At 38.2% G+C, this 13,143-nt stretch overlaps 2 protein-coding genes across 2 annotated transcripts in view; both read left to right on the top strand.

Moving 5' to 3' along the window:
• LOC111344517 (GFP-like fluorescent chromoprotein amFP486) overlaps positions 1 to 2,500 on the top strand; it is a 124,577-nt gene extending 122,077 nt beyond the window's left edge. Inside the window, exon 3 of the mRNA XM_088737124.1 lies at positions 2,291 to 2,500. Within this exon, the coding sequence (XP_088593250.1) occupies positions 2,291 to 2,483 (193 nt within the window). The 3' untranslated portion in view covers positions 2,484 to 2,500. The remainder of the gene's footprint in view (positions 1 to 2,290) is intronic.
• The window catches only part of LOC148741234 (GFP-like fluorescent chromoprotein amFP486), a 164,959-nt gene extending 161,875 nt beyond the window's left edge, over positions 1 to 3,084 (top strand). The window contains exon 5 of the mRNA XM_088737085.1: positions 2,907 to 3,084. Coding sequence (XP_088593211.1) covers positions 2,907 to 3,036 — 130 coding nt within the window. The 3' untranslated portion in view covers positions 3,037 to 3,084. The remainder of the gene's footprint in view (positions 1 to 2,906) is intronic.
• The last annotated feature ends 10,059 nt before the right edge of the window (positions 3,085 to 13,143 follow it).

Genomic DNA, 13,143 nt, shown 5'->3' with positions numbered 1-13,143 from the left:
CTGATTAAAGGGACGCTAAATTTTCCTTTTATATGCGCGTGGTGACGCTGAAAGGTCCGATTACAAAACCAATGGAAATATAGAAAAACAGATAAGCATTGTAACTATGTGGCTATCTAAGATCATTCTAAAATTAGTGAACTAATCAATAATCAATCAAAAAATGAGTCTTCTGGCTAATGTCCTTAACACCGGGGGTCTTCGTTTTCGTAGTACGAAAACGAAGACCGGGTCTTAGGTCTTAGGTCTTCGTTTTCGAGGGTCTTCGTTTTCGTAACACCCGCAGTAGAGGTGGCACAAGATCCAGAAGTGCCCACTCAAAGCAAAGGAAGCTAAATTGAACAAATTACATTGAAATATAGTATCGATGTTATTTTTGGCTGTTAACCGAATTTGACAGATTTAACAGCTTCGACATTTTTGATGCAGATGCAACAGAGGAGACAAAAATTTGTCAAGACAAAATTTTTCCTTTGATTTTGCCAGGACAATTCTAGTTATGTCTGCTAATGCGGATAGGCTCTAAGCAACAAAATGCATGGGTTATAACTGAACAGTCTCAAATTCAACGGCAAGGAATCGAATAATTTAATGAATTTTACCGAACAGAGATTCTAAAGCTGCAGTTTGGAGCGCAAGCCCTTCGTCATTCACCCTGACGTTGAATACGCCATCTTTAGAATTACTTGCATTAAGGCCAGGCCAAAATTCAGTTAACCTTTATCCCTAAAAGCCATCACCTCACTCAGACCCACTTGCCTTTAATCGGGCTTTGAGATGCCAACCTCCTATTCATTAGAGGTCGCTGAAGGTGACAACACTGAGCAAGTAAATTGAAACTTCATATTTCTGTTGCGAAGAGAAGATTTCAGCTGCCGTCGTCACCTTTGGAGCAACCACAAATTATTTTCTTCGGATTATAAACTAGACTCGGGGACAAAGTTAACAGGAGATAGTCTACACAAGAGCTTTGAATTAATTTAAATCCATCAGTAGACAGGCATATTATTCCCAGAAACAAAACCATTTCTGCATCAATAATACAGTGATTGAGTTCACGTCATTTGATGAGTTACTACAAAAATTGAATCTTTTTCTTTTATGTACCAATAACGGTAATATACGTGGAAATGAGGTTTCTTTCGTGATCAACCAAAAAGGATAAATAATTTACGAAAATTATGGGGAAGGATAGTAAAGCTTAGGCGTTAGCTCTGGTACCAGAGTTTTAATTGATTCAAAAGTAGTTAAAGCGGTCGGTCATTTCATTAAAGTAATCACGTGAAAGGATAAATATTTTTTAAGACTAACAAGATTATTCGAGCCCATACGGCGAGTGCAATCTATGGTCTTCGAAAAACACCGGCAACTGATTAATTACAGAAAATTGCACGAGAAAAACATCACCCAAAACATGCTCTGCAAACGTTCTGACCTGACAGTAGCATCAAGTAAGGTAATGATCATGGCAGATGAGCTGCAATTTCAGCAAATACTGAAAAGAGGCTTTCAAAATTTTAGGCTTCGACAGGGTTTTAACCTACGCCTGTACGATTCTAGTTGGGCGCTGCTACTAACTAACTAGGAGTACACACACGTCGGAGGAATCTGAGCTCAATCTTTAATGAAATGAATTTTATTGACCTGCGCATGAAAATCAAGTAAATCAATGATCTTTGCAGGCGACTTGCAATTTTCCTGGGGCTTCTAGTCTGTTCTCAAGGAGGATTCACATTTGTAAAAAGTACAAACTTAATCTTTGCAACTGGTCATTAATTATCGCCAGAGGGGAGGAGGAGGGGGGGGGGGGTGTTTGAAGGAGTTTGGTTTTTTCGCGATAAAATTGACCTGACCACCATGAGGGCCTGGAATACTTTTATGATTCCCCCCTCCCCCACTTCCTCCCGTCAAGCCATTTCTTCTATGGTGTAATTAAAAAATATTTTTAAAAGTAATCGTCAAGGTCATTTTTTACACGGAGACCATGTGTTGTCGACCGTCAAGAAGGGAACCACACAAAAAGCATAGTGGCCTAAGAATATGCAGGCTACTGCACTTTTAAAGATGTTTGTGCCTTATAACCTAATGGCAAAACCGAACAAATTAAGATGATACCTATATGTAAAGGGGCTAAAATTGGAAAACGTCGTAGCGCAGATGACAAAATTTAAGACTAGACATTGAAGTATCATTCTTCAAAGCATATACATTGCGGCATAAGGATTTGACCTAGAAAATGAGAAACAAGATTTATTTAACTATTTGTTTAACTGATTCATCAATTTCACAGTCTCGAAGGCAAATGCTTCCACCACAAATCCATGTTTCACAGCGTAAACTTTCCTGCTGACGGACCTATAATGAAAAAGGAGACAACTGGCTGGGACCCTTCCTTCGAAAAAATGACTGTCTCTGAAGGGTTGTTGAAAGGTGATGTGACTATGTTCCTTGTGCTCAAAGGAGGTGGTTACTACAGATGCTAGTTTCACACTACTTACAAGTAAGACTTTTGTTTCTGGATGAGCTTTGTCAGTTGTGAAATGCCCTTTTGAATTTTTGACTCTCCTATTTTGCTTTTTCAAAATTGAATAGGCTGAAGACATCACAGGGATAAAGACAGCCTCAAAAGAACTGCTCCATACTAACTTTTCTCAAAACTAATCCCCTGTAAAGCTTAAACCCTTTTTTCGTACCTTTTCTCCACGCAAAAATGCCAATGTTTATCAAAGTCAAAATTCCAACGCTCATGAAAGCAGAAATGCACTTTTTATGTTCACGTATCTGTGCCTTTGGGGTTCCGTCCTTTTTCCCCCTTTTTTACGTTTTTGTTTTGGTTTTTTTGTTTTTTTTTTCTCTTTTTCTTATAGCTGCTTTCTTTCTACTTTTTTTTTAATTGTTTTGCACAGAACAAAGCAGCCGGTCACACTGCCCCCAAATCACGTTGTAGAACATCACATTGTCAGGACCGGTCATGGCGACAAAGTCAACCTGGTAGAAATTGCTGAGGCTCACGTGAACCCTTTGAAGGTTACATAGCTCCTTGCAAGATGAAAGCATTTTCATCACTTACAATCAATGTCCTGAATTCATTGTAATACGAATCAGGTCAATTGAAGAATAAAAAAAACATTGACGTAATCAACTGTATATTGTCATCCTCTCATTTCGTGTAGTCATAAATGCTCCTTGAGACTTAAAACTGAGAGTGCATGCACTCGCAATTCATTCGCAACTATTTTCCATGACTGCCAACACACAGTTAGACACCCACAATAACTGTCACCCTCCCTATCGGGTCATGTTTTAAGCGAGTCTCATGGTCAGCGCCGGAAACTGAATGAACTGCCAACCAGAAGAGCGAAGACTGTAATTCATTTATCGCTGAATGAAAGCAATGACACGGAGAAATTGAGAAGAAATTCTAGATAAAACTAACGAGAAACAGCGGTATACTAGATGAATCCACAAACTATCAAGTGCTACTGAAGAATACTTCAATTTGAACGGAGGAAACGCGTTCATTTGATAGAATACTTATTGTTCTCGCGACATTTACTTGCAATTGCGAAAATATTTTAGATCTAAAATATTTTAGAAATATTTTAGTTATTTTAGATATAAGCGGCAAAGCGTAAACAGGGAGGATCCCATTGGTCGAAGATAAGGTGCGCTTTCCTCCGAAGTGATTACTGCCTTACCCCATTGTCAAGTCGGAGCAAAGCAACAAAGGCTTCGTAATTTATTGTTTCAGATATCACAATTAAAGTGCACGTATTTCAAGCTGCCTATTTCAAGCGTTGTATTTCTAAAAGTCAATTACGTCTTATTCTTACCAAAAGCTATAACACTTTCATCTCTCGCTACACTGACTTAATCAACATACAGTGATTTCGCTTCATATCTAGCTTACGACAATGACAGCGGGTGTTTGTATTATTTCTCGCTCAGGGTTCGATTGTCTCATCGAAAAATTAACTATGTCAGAAATGAAGAAACGCATTAAGTTTGAATCGCTCTAACGCAAGTTTTTCCGAATCGACGAAAGGAAAAAAGAAACCAACGAAGTAGAGCATAGAAACAAATGCCCCATTTTAGGATTACAGTTCCTTCGAGCTTTATCCCTGGACTGTAACCGATCATCAGCATACTTTACTTGATGCTTAAACACTTGTTCACAAGCCGAACATTATTGAGCGGTATTTATTCCCGAGTCGGTATCCAAGTTGTGATATACTTATTTGTAACAGCTCAAACAATGTCATGCGACTTTTAGTCAACGAATTTCTTCGGTGGAAATATCGAAATTTCTTGAACTTGCAAAGAATGAGCGAAATTTCATCAATAGTAGAACTCAAACCTTCGTCCAACGTCCTACAACGAACAAATTGTTTTGTAGAATTCTGAAATTAAACGAATGAAAGTAGCATCGATAAACTAATTGTTAACTGCAAGTTCCTCTCGTTTTAAATTTGAGAAGGATTATTGGATTACAAACGGTTTTGTAGGCTGCATGTCGATCTACTACAAAAACGCATTCGGTACGAAACCAGTTTTTTTTATTATTATTATTTGAGAGAGAGAAAGAGGAGAGAATTAATACGTTACATATTGGCTAAGGGTCGTGACCGAAATCTCTGCTTACAAATGCTGACCAGCCGGTAAAAAACAAATTTATGAACGTTTGCAAAAAATATAATTATGAAAGTTTGCAACGAAGCTAAGGATGTACTAGGCGGCTCTCGGAACCAATAATATCGCAGGATTTATAGAATACCACCCGCTCACGAGCTAAGAAAAAAAATTTACCTGGAGGAACGTATAACTCATGATTTATATGTAGCTTGTGTGCTGTCCAAAGTTTGCACTATTTTGCCACCTCTCATAAACATGAATTTCACCACATATTTGAGAGGGCTATAAAGTAAGGTTAACTGCTTAACTGCGCCCAAAATTTAGCAAGTATAGGCAAATGTATATATATTGGCTGCAAAATGTGACCTCTACCAGCGTTTGCTCAGCATTTGCTCAGCATGTGCTCCTCAAACAAATCCATTTTTTTGTTCAGCGTTGGTTAAAATGTTTAGGAGACGTCCCAAGTTAAATTCGAACTTCAATGGCATCAGTTGGGGCGGTTGAGAACACCTTAGAGGTATGTACGATTTTTGTTTCGAGAAAGGAAAATGTCACGATAAACCTCCATAGATGTGCTACACATATATCGGACGAGAAGTCGACTCTACGTTGGTTTCAGATAAAATATGATAAAGACATTTTTAGTTCATAAACGTTTTCTTTACGGTACTAAAGCAGGGTGAAAACTGTTAAGCGGACTTGCATCCGCTGAAAGCTCATTCATCTGAATAGAAAATCTGGATAGGTGTCTCAGTAAAACGGCTCTATTACTGCCTCTTTATTAATAATATTAATTAGTAATGTTAATAGTCATAAGAGGCATAAACGTGTGGAGTTGTTGAAGCACATTAATCAAAATTCTCTGAGTGATCAAAGAAGAACATTGCGCTGTCTTAATATAGCAATAGGCGCGCCATTTTCTATCGTCGTAGCAACCCGCCAGGGATGTTGGGAGAACACGACAAAATTTGTACATCACGAGTTGGAGGCGAGTGATTTACAAGAGGGTCTTAATGGGTTTAGCCGTTAGACGTGAAATTAACCAATTTTAACCGTTAGTCGCAACGAAAAGAAATCAATCTTTAGCCGTAAAAAGACTAAAATTTTAATCTTTAGCCTTAAAAGAGACCCTCCTACATGTACAAGCGTTTCAGGTATGGCTGTAAGCGGATATAGACTGTGATCAATTGTCACTCATTAGTTACAGAACATACTTTAGGTTTACCAAAAGCTCTAGAAAAAAGAAAAAACCGAGTTCCTTTTTCACTGCTATTAACGCTAGTCCCAGCCTAGCACCCAAATTCACGGCAAACAAAATTAAACTGTAGTGACTGGGTCACAGATATGATAATATATAGATTTAGCCAAGCCTAGCGGAGCTCGCATTTCTCAAGGGGCACCACGCCTTGCCCAGGCCAGGACTAGAACTCGGATCGTCCGACTCGGAGCCCAGTGTACTGACCACTGGACTACTGGACAAAGCCGTGGCGTTGGCGTGCCCGCGGTACAGTTGCACCTAAAAGTAGCACCTTGTACGGATGCCCGTACGGTCACGAGTCCAATTTTTTCGGCTTGATGGGTTACTACTATCATTTTGTATAATTATGGGGCTACGCTCTGCGAGCTCTGCTAATAAACAATAACAGATTTATCGTGAATGCTTCATTCAATAGTTGTTCCAAAATGATACTTTAGTATCTGATCAGGTATCTCATCGTCAATCGAGTGTGTTTTCTTTCAAAAACGCGCGCAATTTCCCAGCCAACTAACTTGAATAGGTTGAGGTACCTTTAACGGAAAGAAGGAAGCTAAATTTGAAAGCTCGCCGGGCTCATTACACAGACTCGTGAAATGCACAAGAGAACTGCTCAAAACAATAATTGACAATGCTTCTTTCTATTAGAAATAAATAGTAACATATCTAAATAGAAGCTAAATGGTTTTGAAGATAAAAACAATGTTACTTGGGATCGTTTTTCGAACCAATCAGATTACAAGATTTTTAATGAATATTGCCCACTCACGCTTTGTCATCAAAATAACATAATGGCTGTCGATGAACGCTCCTGAGAACAAAGGAGACTATTCGAAATTAGGGAGGAAACGTAAATGACACGATGAAGCAAGAAGAGACAAACTTTGGCAAAGAGGACTATAACTGAAATAGAGAGAAACGTACCCGGAGTATTGAAAACTAGCTAGCCTGAAGAGCAGCCGTAATTTTTGCGGAAAAGTGCTCACTGTTGTCTTGCTATCTTTGTTTTTTACGGCAGTAAAATGCCAGGGAGAGAAAAAAATTTATAATCAAGTGTGTGAGTGACGGTCAAAAGAAGGAGTAGGGAGGGATTCCCGCCCCTTCCCCGAACCGTCCACTCGAGCTCCAAATAAAACATGGCCGGTCGAATAAACAATCGCGAGCTATTCGCTCTAATAAGACGTCTGTGCTTAGTAATTTCTTCCGCCTGTACAATCGTCAAGCTTCCATTACTGAGAACTCGTAAGAACCCACCAATTAGCGAGCTAACACAAGGTATCATCATGGTTAGTCTTTGGACAGCGCTGCTTGAACTTACTGCGGAAACTATCGGTCTTAACACAAATACAATAAGGCCTTTTTGTGATAAACCAACAAGGTTGATCTTAACGATTAAGAAAAATGATATAGTTCGTGTGTCCTTTTACAGAACGCCATGCAGTGAAAGCGCCTAGTTCTTCAAGAGAAGAATTCATCATGTAGCTGCCCTAAAGCGCCAATTTCAGATAAAGTCAAATCTATATAATTCATATATATCATTGTAAGTATATACAAACGCCCGAAAAAAAAAAATGGGGGGAAAGGCCCGCACTTAAATATGCGGTTCTCAGACCTTATCGATTAAAACATTTACAAAGTTCCTCTGTCTCGTTGCTCAACATCATTTAGTGAAATAAAGCATCAACAATATATCGCTCACACAAAATCAGATGGCAATTTGCGTTTGATTCTCAAAAGTGAATGAACGAACACTTTGCTTTTGCAAAAAAAAGGAGTCTTCACATTTTGAACAATAAGGGACGCTAGGATTTAAAGAGAAGAAAAATACGCAGACACCTAGTTGTGTTGATAATCAGTACTGGTCGGTCTAAGCCACACCCCCCCCCCCCCCTCCACCCTCGGCCGAAAAATTCAATACAAAAGCCCAAAAACTAGTCCTTACCAAACCCTGCCAAGCAGCTCGAAGGGGTTCTCTATATTTAGCCGTCACCACTACAATAGACCGCTCCAGAAAGTTGACAGGTGTTGCCACAGTTAGCTAGATAAGCATGCCGAGTCATAACATGTTTGAGCCTACAATGAGATAAGTTGTTAAACAGAGCGACGCTTACAAAAGAAGATTTAATTGTCTGATATTGTTTGAATTCCGCAGAAATACCTCTTTAATACCCTTTTTATTTTTGCTGAATGCTGAATGAAAATCGCACAACCTCGCATACCGGGTAACAGTATCAAATCACTTTGCCTAGCCCCGACGTTTTCATTTTTCTTTTTGGATCTACGATTGATCCCTGCTGATTATATCATCAGTTGTATCTGTACTCGGCCTCTGAAGATGCCGCTTTAGGCAAAGCATCGATTAATTGAATTTTGCAAACATATGGGCGGCTGATTAAAATTCCACACTATTGAATGCTAAAAAACAAAGTATGAAAGGCGCAGTCTTCATTTATTTCAAATTGTTGTGTCCTAGCTTTTTTTTTTTTTTTTTTTTTTTTTTGAAAAAGCAACAAAGCACACTCGGGCTCTGACACGCAAACCTTCCATTCATCAGAGGTCACCGGTCACAGAGCCTTTTTTTTGATCGACGAAAAACGGGTCACTGATGGCCTATCCGCACTAGCGACAAAATTGTTTATTTAGACAAATTTCTGTCATCACCAATACTTTACAAGTGCAGATCGTTTGTCGCGACTTGACAAACTTTGGCCCAAGCGGACAAATTTTCAAACGCACCGCCGACATTGTCCCGGGTAAAACTTTGGCCAAATCGACTTAATAAACAAAACCGTGATAAACTTGTCGATCGTTTGTCGTAAACGCCACCCCAGAGTAATAACTGAACTGAGTTTGGTTTACCCAAAAGATTGCAGTAATTGTCTTTCGTTGCAAAACTCGCGGACTTTACAACTACAAACAACTTAAGATGAATCCTGGTAATTGGAGTTTGAATCCATAGGCAAATTAACGCGGCCAGTCTTATGAGCAGGTCAGACGCTGGAATGTAGCCGGGGCAAGATACGAGTGATACTAGTGACATTCCACGCAGTCGCCACTTTGTCAGTCCAACAATGAAGCAGTAGATGTGGCACAGGATCCATAAGTGCCCAGTCAGAGCAAAGGGAAGGGAAAAGCTAAATTAAATAAAATTATAGTGATATATAATGTAACGGTGTTTGGCTATTAATAGAATTTGACAGATTTGACAGTAACGACATTTTAATTTTGGTGCGGACACAATTGCAACAGAGAAGACAAAAATTTGTCCTTTGATTTTTTCGGGACAATTCTAGTTTTGTCTGCTGTAGCGGATAGGCTCTAAGCAACAAACTGCGTAGGCTATAACTGAACAGTCTCTCATCCAACGGCAAGGAATCGAATGATTTTGTGAATTTTACCGAACAGTGATTCTATAGGTGGAGTTTCGAGCGTAAGCCCTTCGTCGTTCAACCTGACGCTCAAAAGCCATCTTTAGAATTATGTGCACTAAGGTGGCCACTTCACAATATCTACTCAGTCGATAAAACAAAATCGTTGAATAGGTTATCAGTTGTGTCAGTGTGCCACCTTTAAAGGCACTGTTTTCTTTTTTGTATTTTTTTCTTAATGCACACTTTTGAATGCTAAGAAAAAAGGACGAAAGTCGCAGCATGTAATAGTGTCAACAGCGCCACTTCATTGAAATCAAAATGTAGCTTTTGAAAGTAATGGACCCATACCGTGATAAAGGAAGATGGGACAAGAGACAAGATGATGTGAATTCTTTAATTTAAGTAATTAAATTTATCCACATACCCTAAAAGCTCTTATCAAAGTGATCCAAGATGGGTCACTAAGTATAGCGTGCATTCGAGTAACAGACATGGTATCACTGAAAATCACTTTCATTCAATGCCTCAGTACGTTAATAGCGTCATGTATCGGTTTTGATTTAGCGGCAGTTAGATTACTGAATGCACAGCAACATTGATAGAAAACTATTTTGCTCGGCTTTTTCGACAAAAAAAAATACGACGCTTATGCAACAAGTTACATTTATATATCTGCTTCGATTAAGAAGAACATAAATTGCGTTTGTTTCCGAAAAATAGGTGACAAAGAGGGTTAGGCAACTTCTCTACGTTGACCTAGGCTGGATGTGCGTCAAAACTGAAAAATTAAACACGTGCTTTAAAAAGTCATTCGTTTCGCTCACACGTGATGTTTAAGTTATTGCTCCTTATTTTTTTTGGAAAACGGAACAAAGCATACGTGGCGAAAAGAAAAAATGAAATAAATGTACCTTTTTAAAACAAGAAGTGTTGCTGTAATGTGAAGTCACAGTCTTTATTCCACGTGGCAAAAATCATTATGCCAAACTTTTGACGTTTAAATAAATAGTTTCAACCATTTACTTTGCAGATAGTATTTTTTTTTACGAGCTATCCAGCGTAACACAAAGTTGAAGTTCACTGATAAGGAATAGACGAACAGTTTCGAAATAAAAGAAAACTGAACACAGCTGACTACAAAGCGGTGAGCCCTGTCAAAGTAACCTTTCATGATGTATGCATTGCCGTATTAGAATTAAGAAAAACTATCCCAGGTTTTGATGCATTTGTTGATAAGGCTCCTACGCTCGTGAATATGTAAAATCTACACTACAATATTATTTTTTCAGCAAAAATTATTCACATATCCAAGTGTTTTCTGGTTCGCAACCCGCTATTAAGGATATGAAATCAAACGTACCGAGGGAATGCGTTGCTGCAAGAACTAGAGCTGACTGTATCATTCCACTACAAAAGAGCAGATAATGGCTTGGACAAATCAGCAGTAATATTCCTTGCCTGAGGGTCTCAATGGGGTTAACTGATAGCCGTTAAACGGCCAAAAATTTAACCGCTAGGCGTCGAAATTATCTCATTTTAACCGTTAGTGGTGAAAAAGATAACCGTAAAATAAGTTAAGTACACAATGATGGAATGATGTTAAGCGTTAGTTATAACATAGCCAAAATTTTAACCTTTAGCCATAAAAGCCATCGACCCATTGAGACCCACTTGCCTGTAGTCGGGCTCTGAGACGCCAACTTCTCATTCATTAGAGGTCACTGAAGGCGACAACGCTGAAAAACTAAATTGAAACTTTATGTTTCGCCTGTGAAGTGGTTTCTGCTGCCTTCGCCGCCTTTGGAACAACCTTAAATTATCTTCTGCGGGTTATAAACTAACTCTAACGACAAAGTTCAAAGAGCATTTGATCAGCATACATGAATATTATCCTTAGACACAAAACCATTTCTACATCAATGAAACAGTGATCGGTTGCACGTCATTTCAAGAGTTAATTAAAAACAATCGACTTTTCTTCCCTTACGTGGAATAAGGTTTCTTTCGTGATCAACCAAAAATGATGAATAGTTCAATAAAAAATTATGCAAAGAAATAACCAAAACTACGCATCGTAAAGCTAAGGCGTCAGCACCGGTAACAGAATCATCGATTCAAAAGTACTTAAAGCGATCGGTCATTTCGTTTAGGTAATCACATGATGGGATAAGTATTTTTTCAAGACTAAAACAAGATTGCTCGAGCCCATACGGCGAGTGCAATCGGTAGTCTTTAAAAACATCAGCAAGTGCTTATTTACAGAAAATTGCACGAGAAAAACATGTGATTACTTAATATCCATGAAAAGAAAAGTGCAAGACAGCTTATGCGGAAGGAGCACGCACGAATGACGTTCAAAAATGATTTATTTAAACCATGCAAAAGTCATAATACGTTTAGAGAAAAAAAAAAAGTTTCTCAATGTTTTGAAAGTTCTTTAAGTTGCAAAAAAAACGGCTAAACATTTCAAGCGTCTGAATCTGACGCTTTTTTTTATAAAACATTTAGAATTTTATTACTGAGTTTCTTATTCGACCAGATAATTTATTTTTACTCATCTTGCGCTTGTTGCACTTTTGGGCTCTTTCCACGGCCAGCCAAACGAAGCTCTTTCACTTTCCCATCCAACACTGACCTTCTGAGCAAACTAACTTTTCTTTCGCGTACAATGGAATAGCTATAGCCATTCTTTTCAAGTATGTCTAGCGATGTTATTGCAATTGTTTACTGAGGCTTTCCAGATCCTAATATACTCACACGCTTTTTTTCAGCTCGGCATAAACTCGCTCGAACAAAGCATTAAAGTCAGCCGGCTTGTAGTTTTCGATTTCGTCGGTAATTTCCTTCTCGCGACAGCAATTTTTCTCAACAATCAACCAGACTTCAGTGCTTTTGTTAGAATATTTTCTAACTTTCTTGTAGAGTTGGTACTTCTTTATTCTCTGCTTTGATCTTTTAACACAATTTACTACTATCGGGACAAGCTCAACTCTGAGTGAAAATGTTGTTCACCTTCAACTTATAAAGTTGACACTTACTAAGCCGTCTATGTACCTTCGAGTTGTTTACACAGTTACAAAATCATTTTCTACCTTAAATTTCTTACATTTCCAGTTTAGTTCTGGTAAAACAAAAACACGATTGGCAATATAAAAATTGTAAAGAAACCGCTGTGTAAATTAGAATTCCACTTAATTTTTAATTTAATTTTTTTTTTTTAATTTATTACAATTTAATGACACATATAACTTACTTACTTACTTACTTACTTACATTAATAGATAATAATACAAAAGAGTAAAAAGAAAGGTGCCATAAGGATGGTCCGCAAAAGAGATAAATCCCCATGCACGGCACGGCACCTTTAACAAAAAAACAAATTCATTTTAGCTATCTTTAAAAAAGATAGCTAAAATGAAAACAGTGATTGAAGTTTGTTACGTAAGAACAGAATAGACAGAGGCTTTGAGGAAGAAGGGGCGTACACAAGTACCGCCCCAAAGCTACGTGTTCTTAGAACGAGTTATGTAATTAAAACTTCAGTGCAGAGAGCGGAAAGTAAAAGTTATTTACCTTTAAGGTCACCTTAAAGAAAGAGGTGTAAAAGGTGTCAAATTAAAATTTGAGAAATATTTTCTTGATCGTGAATTTGACATACAATTTCATCTAAAAAGCGAGCCTAAAAATAGTCGAAAGTATAAGAAGAAGGAATTTCCAGGACTTACTGTGCGAGATTAACTTATACCAGAGCCATTTACTCTCTCCTTTATCAAACAGATCAACGTGATTGAAATATAGCTTACCGCGAGATAACCGTAATTTTCTATCACAAGTTCTAATCACCGTAGAAACTGAACATCTGCTTTCATGTCAAATTCACGACCA

This window comes from Stylophora pistillata, chromosome 1 (genome assembly GCF_964205215.1).
Source record: "Stylophora pistillata chromosome 1, jaStyPist1.2, whole genome shotgun sequence".
NCBI lineage: Eukaryota > Metazoa > Cnidaria > Anthozoa > Scleractinia > Pocilloporidae > Stylophora > Stylophora pistillata.
The sequence above is the reverse complement of the archived record's forward strand: the minus strand, read 5'-3'. Positions and strand labels throughout refer to the sequence as shown.